General features: G+C 38.6%; 1 protein-coding gene across 2 annotated transcripts in view; it reads left to right on the top strand.

Moving 5' to 3' along the window:
• The window catches only part of RBM26 (RNA binding motif protein 26), a 51,011-nt gene that overhangs the window by 7,391 nt on the left and 30,113 nt on the right, over positions 1-13,507 (top strand). For both annotated transcript variants that reach the window (XM_026044504.1, XM_026044505.1), the window contains exons 2-7: positions 6,075-6,193; positions 6,740-6,876; positions 7,779-7,867; positions 8,644-8,855; positions 9,742-10,002; positions 11,812-12,054. In XM_026044504.1, the coding sequence (XP_025900289.1) occupies positions 6,075-6,193; positions 6,740-6,876; positions 7,779-7,867; positions 8,644-8,855; positions 9,742-10,002; positions 11,812-12,054 (1,061 nt within the window). The remainder of the gene's footprint in view (positions 1-6,074; positions 6,194-6,739; positions 6,877-7,778; positions 7,868-8,643; positions 8,856-9,741; positions 10,003-11,811; positions 12,055-13,507) is intronic.

The raw sequence follows: 13,507 nt of genomic DNA, 5'->3' as shown, positions 1-13,507 counted from the left end.
AGTCCAACCCCCTGCTCCAGCAGGGACACCCAGAGCACGGGACACAGGGCGGCATCCAGGTGGGTTGGGAAGATCTCCAGAGAAGGAGACTCCACAGGCTCCCTGGGCAGCCTGTKCCAGGGCTCTGGCACCCTCACAGYAAAGAAGTTCCTCCTCACCTGGAGATGGAACTTTCAAACACGTGCAAGTGTGTTCCGTATCTTCCAAGTTTGAAGATTAATGCTGTTGYCTGGAATTGCATATCACTTGCAATCAAAGTTCATTCTCAGAATGTATTTGGTATTTTATATTTTGTAATATGTAGATATGAGCCAGGGATGGTGTGAATTTTTTATATATTTAATTGATGTTCTCAATTAAGAAGTCTTTATAGAGAACTATTTCCTCTTAAGCCAAATTATTTTTCTATACCGATTCATTATTAAAAACAAAATCAAAAATGCTGTTTATGGCTTACTTTTACATCTTCATCTTTTCTACTTTATTTTATTTGACTGAAATAATGAGTTAGTGTCATTATGACTGCAAAGTCTGAAGAGATTGGAAATAAATGATTTTAAAAGAAAGAACTTTGTGATGCTTTGCACATGTTTGGTCCTACAAGCTGTTGATTCTCTTTTGAAGCTTTTCATGATCCTTTATTGTTGGAAGTACTCAGATGCTCTATAAACAATATGTACATCTCTACTATATATATSTATATATTACATAATCTTTATTGAAGATTTCCAGAGCAATATATTTTGTTTGATATAGAGCAGATGCATATTCTCTGACTAATATAATACTCTGCAAAAGTAAAACCCTTAATCAGAAAGTGGTTGCAAGAAAATATGCTTGTTGTTTAATTCTGTCATTGAGATGTTCTTGCTACAGTGGAAATTGGTTTAGATTCCTCATGCCAATATTCTTTAATTTAGTAAAGAAAATAGCATGGAAAAAGACAAAGCGGGAGAAATTTATGATTACTGATGCTTAGGTTTTGGGTTTTTTTTGCAACACATGCTTACAAAAAGTTGATGGAATGTAGAAATGGGAATCAAAGTTAAGAATACAAGACGATTTAAAATATGTAGCTATATAGATTTTTATACAATGTATTCATGTTTTATACTGTATGTATCTACAGTAAGTTTTTCTGTTGTAAGCAGATTATCAGGTAGATCCTCCCAAAAACCTGACAGTTTGATAATTACATATTCTCTTAATGTAGGTCTCAATTCTGTCTGTAAGTTTATTTTTCTGATTTTAAATGAATTGGCAATGTACTGAACATAGGACTGTGATCATCTAAGAGGTACCCAAACTGAAAATCAACTTCCTGAAGTGTTCTGGATCCAAAAGGAGTCAAATAGCCTGTAATAAGAATATGAATTTTAATAAGTTTCTGTTATCATTAATGAATCAGTTTGCTGTTTAATAAGCTAAGAACATTGCTTATGAGACCTGCAGATGTTGTCTTACACATTCGAATGCATAAGGGTATTTTTTTCCCTACCTGAGCATAAGAATGGAGTTAAAGCAACATTTTTGTCGTACCTCTCATGCACATATTCCATGTATGCCCTGGTCTGTGATAGCCTGCAGCTTGTTCAAATTAACATGAGGATTCAAACTTGTATCCAGCAGAACTGCAAGTGTATCATGCAGTGAACGCTATAACAAGAAATTATTCAAATAGTTTAACTGTAATTGCAAAATTCAAAAGAAATTTCTATCTGGAACTTCCATAAGTGACATTCTGGTGCTAGACTGCTGCCTGTCTTTTTTTTTTTTTTCCCCCCTCCCTCTCCTTCTAAATTTCAGTTAAAGACCTTTGTCACCCTGTTGCTGTTACAATCTGCAAGGAGATGCAATGATAGGCTCCTGCAAGGCAAAGTCCCTGTGCTCCATAGGGCCCTTTGTTGCTATCAACAGGGTTGCCTTTCCTGCTTCTCTAAGTGGACATCACCAGGAAAACAAACAAAAAAATAAAGCATTGGCACCTGTAAGAGTATAAAAAGCAGGTCAAAAAAGCTCAGAAAAACTGATAAATATGCTTAAAAATCCATGTGTGCATAACAAAGCACATGGTATGCTATTTATGCCTGAAGCATCCTAATTTGATAAGAAAATACAGTCAGACTGAGACTGCAGAGCAGAAGAAAGTTGTTGCTCCCCCAAAACTAGAAGTAGCTCCCACTATACCCTAGCTAAATAGGATATAMAAGGTCTGCCTGCACTGCTTGTTACAGAAGGAAACAAGGTCTTCATTAATGTGGAAAAGGCAGATCAGCCAGACTTTTGTTAGTTTAGTGCAGTCCTCACAGGAGGCCTCTGTTTCGAATCAGCACTTCAAGAGGGGTTACTGCCTTTGCTTGCGTGAAGAGGCTGAAGTGCAGTCCTAAAAAGTGCAGATAAATCGCCCAGAATCACGTTGTCAGTTTACAAAGGCCCTTTTCTGTGTAGCTTTTGCGTGCTGAGCACATTGCATCCAACGCTGTGCAGTTAGTGTCAATTTAGAGTAATGTTTGTATCTTTTTAAGAAAGTAGYACTTACTGACTATCCAAAATAAATGGGCATTAAACTTCAGGAGTTAGGTGAATGAAATGAAATTCCAAGGTAATATTGCACAAATTTGGTATTTTAAAAAAGGGCAAATTAAACTTTTCAGAATAATCAGTAGAAAAAAGAAACCAAAGATTGTTTGTCACTACTGTAGGAGGTGGATAATTAAATAGAATAAATTGCAGAAACTGTCAGCCATTTCCTTTTTTTTTTTTTTTTTAACCTTCTTGTCTCTTGTTTTGTTTTTTCTTCACTGGGGTTTTGATCCATGCAGGTGTCATTATTTAAATCAGATTATATCTGATACAGTCTAATACTCAGATTATCACATGACAACTAAATGAAAATCAAAATAAAAATTTAAATCTCTAATATTGTACTTGATTTTTGAGGATAATAAAAATGACCAAAAAAAAAAAAAAAAGCTTGTGGAAAGTTTCCTCTTCTCTCATGTTTTTTTTTTCCACCCTCCTGTTATGACTAGTGATAATATGAAAATAGCACGTTGATTTTCTGAAGTATAATTTAGCTTGAAACTCTGAAGGGAGAGGGTTGAAAATCTGTAACAACATGGAAGTTGTATGAAGGAACAATAAAAAAAAAAAAAAAGCCCCTTTGCAATTTCAAGCATTCAGAAGTTAAGATTAGAATTAAAGCCTCCTGGAGGCTGTGCTGAATGGGAATTTAGGAAGAAAAATCCGTTCAGCATTGGGCTTCCAAGGAACCTGGTTCGATGCTGTGCTCAGGCAAAAGACCCCGCAGTTTTACCTGCCACAAGTTTTGTGCTTCTGTTTTGAGAACCCGCCTAGACAGCGTTTTCTCCTGRATAGAGAATTACTGAATCTAAGGAAAGCCAAAATGATGATAGTGATAGTTAGAAGGCGGCATCTTTGAAGGATCTTCAGTGACTGTACAGGCTCTTTTTCAATAAACAGTAGGTATGTGCATGTTTTTCAGCTGATAAAAGTTCTTCTGGAGCTCAGGCTGATCGTGACCTCCAGTCTTCAACATTGATGAATAATGCGAACTAATATGAAAATTGGGATACGTCTCCCTACCAGCTCTGATGGCTTTTGCAGTAGGAATTTCTGGCCTTGCCTGCCTTCTAGAGGATGCTGAATTATGTTTGAAGTTTCGGCCTTTAACTTCTTCTAAGGATGCCCAAATTGGCTCCCTTGGCTTGGTGGTTCTCTTTGCAGCAGGGATGAAGCTTACTGTGCTGGGAGTAACTCCTTTTGGGAAAGAAGGAGGCTTGAGAGGCATTGAGAAGGAGTTGCTTCCTTCTGCCCCAGTCTAAAAATGCATGTCAGTAATCAACATTAAGACTTAAAAACTTCAATGTTAAGATTTTTTTTTGCCTTAAAATGCAGGAGAGAGAGATTGGGAACCGCCGTTCAGTTGCTGTGACTAGGGGCCTGCTACCAGCATCATCCGTGTTCACTGGGACATCATTGCTAAATATTCACGTTCAGTGCTATTCCAGGGCCACGTTTAATGCTATTYATTACTCGGTTGTTTTCACTAGAGGGAGTGTGCAGTTAGGCTCTATCAGTGCAATGTTTGCCCCATTTTAGTTTTTAAAAACAGCACTGTTAACTTTGATTACTCTTTGCACAAGGTAGTTGTCCTTGTCATGTGACTTCTGTATGTATGTTTGGAGGGCTGGGGTCTTCCTTTGACTTAGGATAATTCATGGAAAAAATGGATTAATAAAATGCTGCTGTTCTGCCTGATCAACCAGTGTATCCACTTGTTTAGCTATTGGGATTGGCTTTATGAAACAGGTAATGGGCTTCTGCAGTATTCTCTCTTGCTTTGGTAGATTTTATTCTGTATATCGCTCCAAAATTCACTGCATGTTCCTGTTTCCAAAATGTACGAAAATACCAGTTATATTAAATAATATTTTACTTAACATTAACATATATCTTAATTCTAACGTTCTTTGCTGATAGTTTTGCTCTGGCTTCTTGGTCTAGGAGTACTGTCCCTTTCAGTTGTGGGACTTGAAGTTATTTTCCATTCAAGAGTTCAATCTTAATTCTCTGAGATGTGTTACCAGTGTATAAAGCTATAACCTTATCTCTGCTTTTTTAGTCATTATTTTCTCAAATGGCCAGGCTGAGGTTTGTTGCCAGGCTAGCTCAGTGGTCCTTGGGAGACCTCAGCACACTGTGTTCTTTGGGGTCCCAGTGTGATGTTTGCAGGGTGCACTTATGTGCACCCTTATGGCCTTATGTGCCAGTTCTTTCGCTGTAAAACCTCGGCCTGTAGAAGTGCTACACTGAGGAGCTTCAGGAGAGCTGCAGCGTCCTTCATAGCAGGGACCTCAGGCACTTGCCAGCAAATGCGGGTGCAGGGAGCTGGGGCAACTGGAGAAACTCTTGTCCTCACTGCTGCTWGAGCACCCCTTTTTGCAGGGAAGGGAGGGCTGGGCATCCCCTGCATGGCTCGTGTGCTGCTGCTGAGTGTGTTGAAGAGGGAAGGCATTTCCCTGGCAAGCTGGGCAGTAAAATGCCCTTCAAGAGCATTGAGAACATCAGGAGATAGATTCTTAGACCCTTAATCTTTTCCATTTCTGCAACATTAGACTTGTATTAGACTTATTTTCTTGTGACTGACTTCAAATTGGGACTAGGTAGCTTGGTCAATGAAATTAATATTTCTACTCAGAGTCCTCTTGTCTCCCATGGGTGTCTACTCAGATCCCGGTATTATGGAATAGCTGAGTCTCTAGCGGCTGAGCTGCTGCAGGTCAAATATAGACATTTAAAATGAACTTAAAATGCAGCAGGTGATCCTGTGTCTTAGCACAGGATTTCCATGCAGTGGTTCAGCCAATTCAGGTAGCTCATCTGAGTGAACAAGCGATGTGTGGGTTGCACTCTGCCATCAGCTTCTGCAGTGCTCCAGGCTTAACTCAGTTAGATACTCAAGAGCTGTAGTGATCCTCTAACTTACCTTTATTATCCGTGTGGTGCTTATGGGTATTTCTGTGGTATTATTACTTCTAGGCTTTTGAGGATGAGTTTTTMAGTTCATCTGCATTTTATGATATTTATATGGAAGCAGTGATAACGTTCCTTTAAAATGCCKTAAAGAGTGAGTTTTGTTTGTAGTRTAGAACATGAAATAGCATAGAACATGCAACTTTATTCACCTGAACGTTTTTCCCATTAGCAGTCCCTGTGTGTTTCAGGGGTATCTTCAATGTTTTCATCACATATTTTTTAATAATTAAGCTAACTTTGCTTAACAGTTTCTCTGTAAGAAGACAGTCTTTCTAGTTCGTATGCTCCATAAAATGCGGTGTGAAAATCTCCTAGGAAGACATTTCTTCTGCAGAACGAAAAAAGTGATGCTTTGTGTTCTTAGATATCTGGACTCTTGTCTTAAAAAAAAAAAACTTACCTGTGGGCATTTTCGTTGGCTTTGATGGAAAAGGTTTTGTTCCTTGATACCAATTTCAGATCCTCAGTTGTTCATTTTATTGACTCCAATTTTTTTTGCTTTACTCTATTTGCAGATGTGATGCAGATCCATCTGCCCTCGCTAAATATGTTCTGGCTTTGGTGAAGAAGGATAAAAGTGAGAAAGAGCTGAAAGCTCTGTGTGTTGATCAGCTGGATGTGTTTCTCCAGAAAGGTACGGTTGCTGTCAGAACCTTAAGCTCCAGGGAATTGCTTTCCTGCTTAATTAATGCAACAAGCTTTTAACTTAGAACCTTGCCTTTATCTTTCCATAAGCATTGTTACTTGTAAGTATATACCTAAATTTGCATGAAGTAGTTTTTTACGAAGATAAATGTGTAGCCCAGTATGTGTTATATTACTTTAAGTATATTTTTTTTGCTATTAATTGATGTTTCTAAGAAAATTAAGGATGCTAAAAAACTATTACCAGAATAGAAGTACTGGAGCTCTGTATTCCAGAAATAGTCTCCCAGATACTTTATTTAAAGGCATTAAGTAGTTTAAAGGTTGAAAACCTTTATGAAACATTCTCATTACAGACAGTGTTTCTCGAGTCTGTAAAAAGATCTTTTTAAATACAAATGCTGTTAGAGATGCAGAGTCTGTCATTGTTCTAACTTTCCTTTGCAAGTTAAATATTAGAAAGGCTGGATTTTTTTTTCCAGTGTTAAGTTTTGAATACTGAGTGTGAGTATTTTTATACATTCTTTTTTTCTAGAAACTCAAATCTTTGTGGAAAAGCTGTTCGATGCTGTGAATACGAAAAGCTATCTACCTCCTCCAGAACAGCCATCATCAGGAAGTCTGAAAGTCGAATTTTTTCAGCACCAGGAAAAAGAGACAAAAAAGGAAGAGGTAGGCACTTGGGGCCTTCCTCTAAATGTTTGTGTTCTCTCCCTATTCCTGTGGSTTGCTCATGTGATTCAACTTTTTCATGTTTATGTGAACATCAGTAGTAGTCACAAAACTACAGTACAGCAATAAAATCTATTAGATTTGTACAAGGTGKGCTGAGTACCCTTAAAACAAGTTTTCTTGAGGAGTGGGCACTTCACAGATAAACCAAAAAGGTCCTCACTGGCCAGAGAGGAGCAATGTTACTAGTAGYGTGCGAGCTGTGGCACAGCCTGCGTGGCTTCCGTGCTCAGGATACTCCAGGAGGGATAGAGGTCTTGAATGCAGCACAGAGCCACACTGGCATTCAGAATACCCATCCTGCTTCCTCCAGCTGCACCGTTCATGCCTCACCCTTAGGCTGGCTCTCCACTGTGTGTGTGCGCCCCTGGGAGCCAGGAAAAAAAGGGAGAGGAAAAGGAGGGAGGATGGGACACTTTTCAACAGCAGCCCGGGTTTGGCTGCATCAATGTGACTGTCTTCCCCTGATCTGAAGCAGTGAGGTTGCTGATAAGAAACAGGCAACACAGTGTCAGTCAGATCTTCCCAAGCCTCTCAAAGCACCTCGATACAGATCTGTATTCTAAGTAGCTGTATTTTCATTGCAGCACATGGAGGTTTGCTCACTTTATTATATTTTTCTTACAGAAGCAAGTATTTTCTTGCAACTAGTGTTTTGAGTATTCTAAGGAATTGCRGAATTCATTTATTATAAAGTTTTCTAAGAGGCAAAACATACTTTGTATGAGTGTAAAGGCTTGACAGATGGATGTTTTGAGTTCTTCAGTTTTATTCAGTTGTGCAGAAGACTTGATTGTAGAATACGCATGTTTTTGATCTAATGGATATTTCCTAAAATTCAGATAGTTAAAGAGGAAGAGCGAGAGAAAAAGTTTTCCAGAAGATTGAATCATAGTCCTCCTCAGTCAAGTTCTCGATACCGAGATTCCAGGTAATGAAATTTTACTTCTTTTTTTTTTAGTAATCAAATGTATTTGATTTTTTTTCCATAGTGTTACTATATTAAGTATTTCATTTCTGCACAGTCACTTGATAAGTCTTCAGACTTTTATTACCTTTATGTCTGTGTAGTCAAATTGTGCATGTACTGAATGATAAAGTCACTACAAATCACTGAAGTGATTCAAGGTTGCACATAACTGTCAGATTTCACTTTTATAATGCAAGTGAATGAAAAATTTGTGATCTGTTTTACACCACTTACTACATTCTGTATTGAAATGGAATAGTGCTGAGTTTTAATTTAGAAGCATTCTCCCCTTTTTTTTTTCTTGGAATTTCTGACTTGAAATTTTTTTTCAGGTGCGTTTTTGTGCAGAAGCAATATTTTATCTACATTGAAAATCTCTTGGATGATATAATCCAACTAAAATAATTATACAAGTCTTCTAAGAAAGAAAGGATCACAATAATTTTTAGGGCTACACAAGACGTGGACAGTCAGTGAAATAGAATATCCATCTCTGTTAGCAGTGCTTTCTTTGAGCCTTTCTCTTTTTTGAAATTAAGATTTTCTCTTTTTTGAAATTAAAATTAAAAGTACTTAAAATTTTAGTTATTGAGCAGAACGTTGTCCAACTTTTTCATTTTTATAACGTCCCCAAAGCCTTTTTCTTTTCATATTTTTTTTTGAGATTTTTAAGATAAGGTTTTAAATTGCAGCTTCCTAATTCTCGTATTTTACAACCAACCAAATTGTATTTTTAGAAGCCGCGATGAAAGGAAAAAAGATGAACGTTCTCGGAAGAGGGATTATGACCGAAACCCTCCCAGAAGAGATTCCTACAGAGATCGGTATAACAGAAGGAGAGGGCGAAGCAGGAGCTACAGCAGGAGTCGAAGTAGAAGTTGGAGCAAAGAGAGGTTGCGGGACCGGGATCGAGACCGAAGCAGGAGTCGGAGCAGAACACGAAGCAGAGGTACCTAGAATTGGGCACTAAAATGTGGTCGATGCTGCCTGTATTGTTAGATGCCAGATTGTAGCACAGTCTTGAAGAAGCATCAACATTTCTATTCATATTCTTCTCTGTGTAAATAAGACTTGCACAGTTAATTTCTTATTCCTTGTCCTCTGTTTCTCCCCCTCATGTTTCTCATCTGATACTTTTAAATGTGTTTGCCGTTTTTAAACAATTTTGAGAGAGAGATAAATATCAGAGCTGATGTCATCTCATTAAGTTTCAGAAAACTTAGAATCTGATTTGGCAAGGTAGATAAATAATAACTTATTCACAAAAGTGGGGCTAGGAGAACCTACCTGTTGCTCTCAGCATTTTACYCACTCTAATTTGTCTTTTGTGAGGGAATTTTTTAAAGATTTCTTTTACATGGGGTTGTTTGAATTTACTAACTTTTCTCATGATGGAGCTCTTTCTTAATCTACATACTAGTTGTTTAATTGATGGTAGTTAGGAAATAGACTGATAGAAAGGTAAGACAGTAACTTGTATGTATTCATAAAAAGGATCCTATTACCACTGTAGCTGGGAGTGTTTCACACCTTTATATAGATACTGCTCTATATTTAAGCTTTGCATTCAGTTGAGCATATTGAACTTGCATATAAATGAAGATGCAACATTTTTAAAACTAAAACAGGTTTTTTGGGACCTTGTCCTGAGTTGGGCTTGAAGTATCTCCAAGAATGGAGACTCYACAGTCGTTCTGGGCAACTTGTAGCACATCTTAATGATCATTTTTGTACTTTGGAATTTAGATTTCATTTGGAATAAAGATAGCTGTACATGTTAGTGATGAAAATGTGTACGAGGACTCACACAATCTAACTTTTTTTYTCCTCTACAGAAAGAGATTTGGGAAAGCCAAAATACGATATGGATAGAGCAGATCCATTAGAGAACAATTATACTCCYGTTTCTTCTGTAACAAACATTTCTTCTGGCCACTACCCCGTCCCCACGCTGAGCAGCACTATCACTGTCATCGCTCCTGCTCATCATGGCAATAACACTACTGAGAGCTGGTCGGAGTTCCACGAGGAGCAGCTGGACCACAACTCCTACGGGCGGCCGCCGCTGCCCAAGAAGCGCTGCAGGGATTATGATGGTGAGTCAGGTGGTGATGCATCCAGCCCCAGCCTGCAACGATCCCTTCCTTTCTCTCTTTCCTAATACTGTGCTTCTACCTCTTACACAGCTTGCCTTTTTTTTAGGCAAATTCTTCAGTATTGTCCCACTTTTTAATCCTCTGCGTTCTACACAGCCTTCTGTGCTGGTGTCGGTGTAGTTGCTTTCGTTATTAGAATTACTTTGTGCATTTGAAAAATAGTATGTAATTCTGTTTAAATTTTAATAGACTTCTGCATGTTTTTTCTATATTGTATCTGGTTCAATCCAAGTCCAAAATTTGATACTTTCAATTATAATTAGCAGCTTACTGACCTGACCATATTTTACTTTTATCCTATCCTTAGAACATAGAATACTTAGAATACCTATCCTTAGAATATTAAAATTACATCKTTTTTTAGTAAAGAAAATAAAGGGCTTAACCCTTAAGCTTTGACAGTTTATAACAGCAATACTATTCTTAATCATCACAAGCAGTATTGTGCAGATGTGTATTTTGAGGTAGTCTTTTAATACAGGTGGAATTGTAGAATGTTATGTCGTGATCTCCCATCCATGTATTACTAAGAACTAATATAGACTCATACGTTTTTGAAATAACATCTTCAGGCATGACACTGAATCTTTGTATCTTTAAAAGAAACTTAGCACTTTGCAGTCTTCCACATGTGAAACAAATGGTACTGCTTGTGTTATAGTTGTCTTAAGTCATTACTGTTCCTTTGTACCTTGCAGACTGGTACTAAAATCTTTTGGGAAATGCGTTTTGCAGTTGCCTTTCCTATAGCTCTGTGGGTGTCCTGACTTCATACACGCGCCTTTCTCTTTAGTTTAGCTTGTTCTGTCATGCTGCTCATCCTATCGTATTTTCTAGTCCATATTCTTCCATATGTTCTAGTTCATAGTCTTCCATATTCTCTTATTCTAGTCCATATTTTTTCCTTAGTCTTCCAGTTTCTGAGCACAATAAYTTCTCCTGAAGATGGAATGAGATAACGTACACTTTTTTTAAGTCTCTTGTTCAGTAATCAGACACAAGACTTTCTTCACTAAGTCACTGGAAAATGTTTTTAGCCATTTTTGAAGGTGAGAGGGTGAGAGGAAGGCAGAAGTTGCTAAACGAGCAGTTTTACTTTGCAGGAAAGCAAAGGGAAATTGTTGTGCTCCTAGCATATTTAAAAAGACCTATTTGTGTTTATATATGTATGTTGTTTGTGAGCACGTGTCTATGTACATACATGTAAACAATACATAGTTATAAATAATAATGTTTTTTACTCTTATAAGCACCAGAATAAGAATATTCAGATAAGCACTAGAGACGGTGATAAATGTTTTAATTATCTTCAGAATAATTGCAGAAGACAAAGCATAAAAGAATTTTTTCATGTTAAAATTCGATATTAATAGGAATATTATATTAACTTCCATTGCTAACAGAGGTGTCTGAATTCACTTCCTACACTTTCTACTGGGAAGCATTGTGTTCTTGATATTGYAATGACATTCATATTTCCTTCTTTGATTCTGTACAATCTGCTACAAATCAGCACAGAAATAATTTTTAGAGAAAAATGAAACTCTTCGTCTGCTAGCAGGTCAGCACTCTCATGTGCTGTGCGTTGAGCTAAAGCTAAASAGACAATTCCGTATCCCAGTGTAAATGTTGGTTACCGTGCAAGGCTCTTTCCAAATTCCCACGTTAGATGTAGAACACCCAGTAGCTGCTCAAAATGAGATCGCAGCTGCTTGGTGCTAACCCTTCCTTTTGCTTCTCTCCTTTCAGAGAAGGGGTTTTGCATGCGGGGGGACATGTGCCCTTTTGACCACGGAAGCGATCCTGTCGTGGTGGAAGATGTGAACCTGCCCGGCATCCTGCCCTTCCCAGCACAGCCGCCTGTTGTGGAAGGGCCGCCGCCGCCGCCGGGCCTGCCGCCCCCGCCGCCCATCCTGAGCCCTCCTCCCGTCAACCTCCGGCCCCCGGTGCCACCGCCAGGGCCTCTGCCGCCGAGCCTCCCCCCTGTAACAGGTAGTTGGAGAGGGGCCGAGACAACTTTCTGCAGAGTTGGCATTTCAGAGAGACCTTAAGGTTGGAAGAGACCCTTGGACATCGTCTAGTGCAGCCTCCCGGTGCTAAACCAGGGCTGTAGTGCTGTAGGGTCTATAAATACCTCCAGGGAGGGAAGGAGGAGGAGGGGGCGGCCTCTTTTCCGTGGTGGCCACTGATAGGGCTAGAGGAAACAGCCACAAACTGAAGCACCAAAAGTTCCACAGGAACTTAAGAAAACATGTCTTAACAGTGAGAGTGACAGAACCCTGGAATAGACTGTCCACAGAGGTTGTGGAGTCTCCTTCTCTGGAGGTCTTCAAAACCCTCTTGGATGCAGCCCTGTGCCCCATGCTCTGGGTGACCCTGTGTGAGCAGAGGGTTTGGACTAAGATGACCTCTGGAGGCCCCTTCCAACCTTAAGCATTCTGTGATTCTAAACGCTATTCTGCTGATGTGAAGTGTGTTTTCAGAAGTTATGAAATGCTTTTAAGGTCATGTTGGAATACCCTACCCCCAAATTACTGCTTTTCTAGTAGTCACTCTAGTGCTGGTGGTTATGCTGTGCGAACGCTTCCAAGTTTGAAGGACAAGTTTGAAATCAACTATTTGTAGGCAAGATGGGAAAGCCTTGAAAACAACAGATGTTGGGCGTTTCACTGGTAATACACAGAGAGAGTCCCTGACCTCAGGAAACAGGTATCTGAAAATTCATGGCAATTAATTTGAAACCTAAAACATCAACAAAAAGAAATTCTCCCTGTCTTACTTATCTTGCATTGGAAAGTCCTTTGGCTGAAGTATTAAAAATTACATTTTAATGCTTTTGTGGCTGACCATCATGTATTAAACAGCAATTTAGTGTTCAAGTGCCTTATGTGGCTTTARAAACTGCCCGATGTTTTCCTTTCATGGGACTATTGTGTGGTTTTGTTTGTTTTAATAATAACCTAGGAGTCCTACTTGGTTGAATTATTCAGGAACATTTGGCTGCTCTGTATTGTTTGAAAGTTGCTTGAATAGTTTTCATTTCCAGTTGATAGCATTTGTAAGTAAGTAAGAATTGAATTTATGTATTTCACTTGGTATATAGAGCAGCTGTCTTGATGGGATGATCAATTCTCCTTCCCCAAGTATTTTCAAATCTGTCTTAAATTGGCTTGAAAGTGTGTGACTTTGTCTCCCAGTAAGCCTTTTTACCAGCAGTTAATTTGACCATCAGGCTTGACAGCTCGGCATTGCAGATTTCACACTACCTTTTGCAGAAAACCTTATTTTTAAGAAGAATCAGTTTAACTTTCCACACGACTTGTAGCTTTCTTTTCAGGTGTTTGGAAAAATTATTTCGACTAAGTCAATTTTTGCTAAGGGATTTTTTTGAACTTTGAAGATTTCAGTTAGTGAAGATAAATACTCGGTTATGGAGGAAAGTGTG

The sequence above is a fragment of the Nothoprocta perdicaria genome, unplaced genomic scaffold (assembly GCF_003342845.1).
Source record: "Nothoprocta perdicaria isolate Ctin4 unplaced genomic scaffold, notPer1 scaffold_37, whole genome shotgun sequence".
NCBI classification, from domain to species: Eukaryota; Metazoa; Chordata; class Aves; order Tinamiformes; family Tinamidae; genus Nothoprocta; species Nothoprocta perdicaria.
Note: the sequence above shows the minus strand (reverse complement) of the source record. Positions and strands in the feature narration are given on the sequence as shown.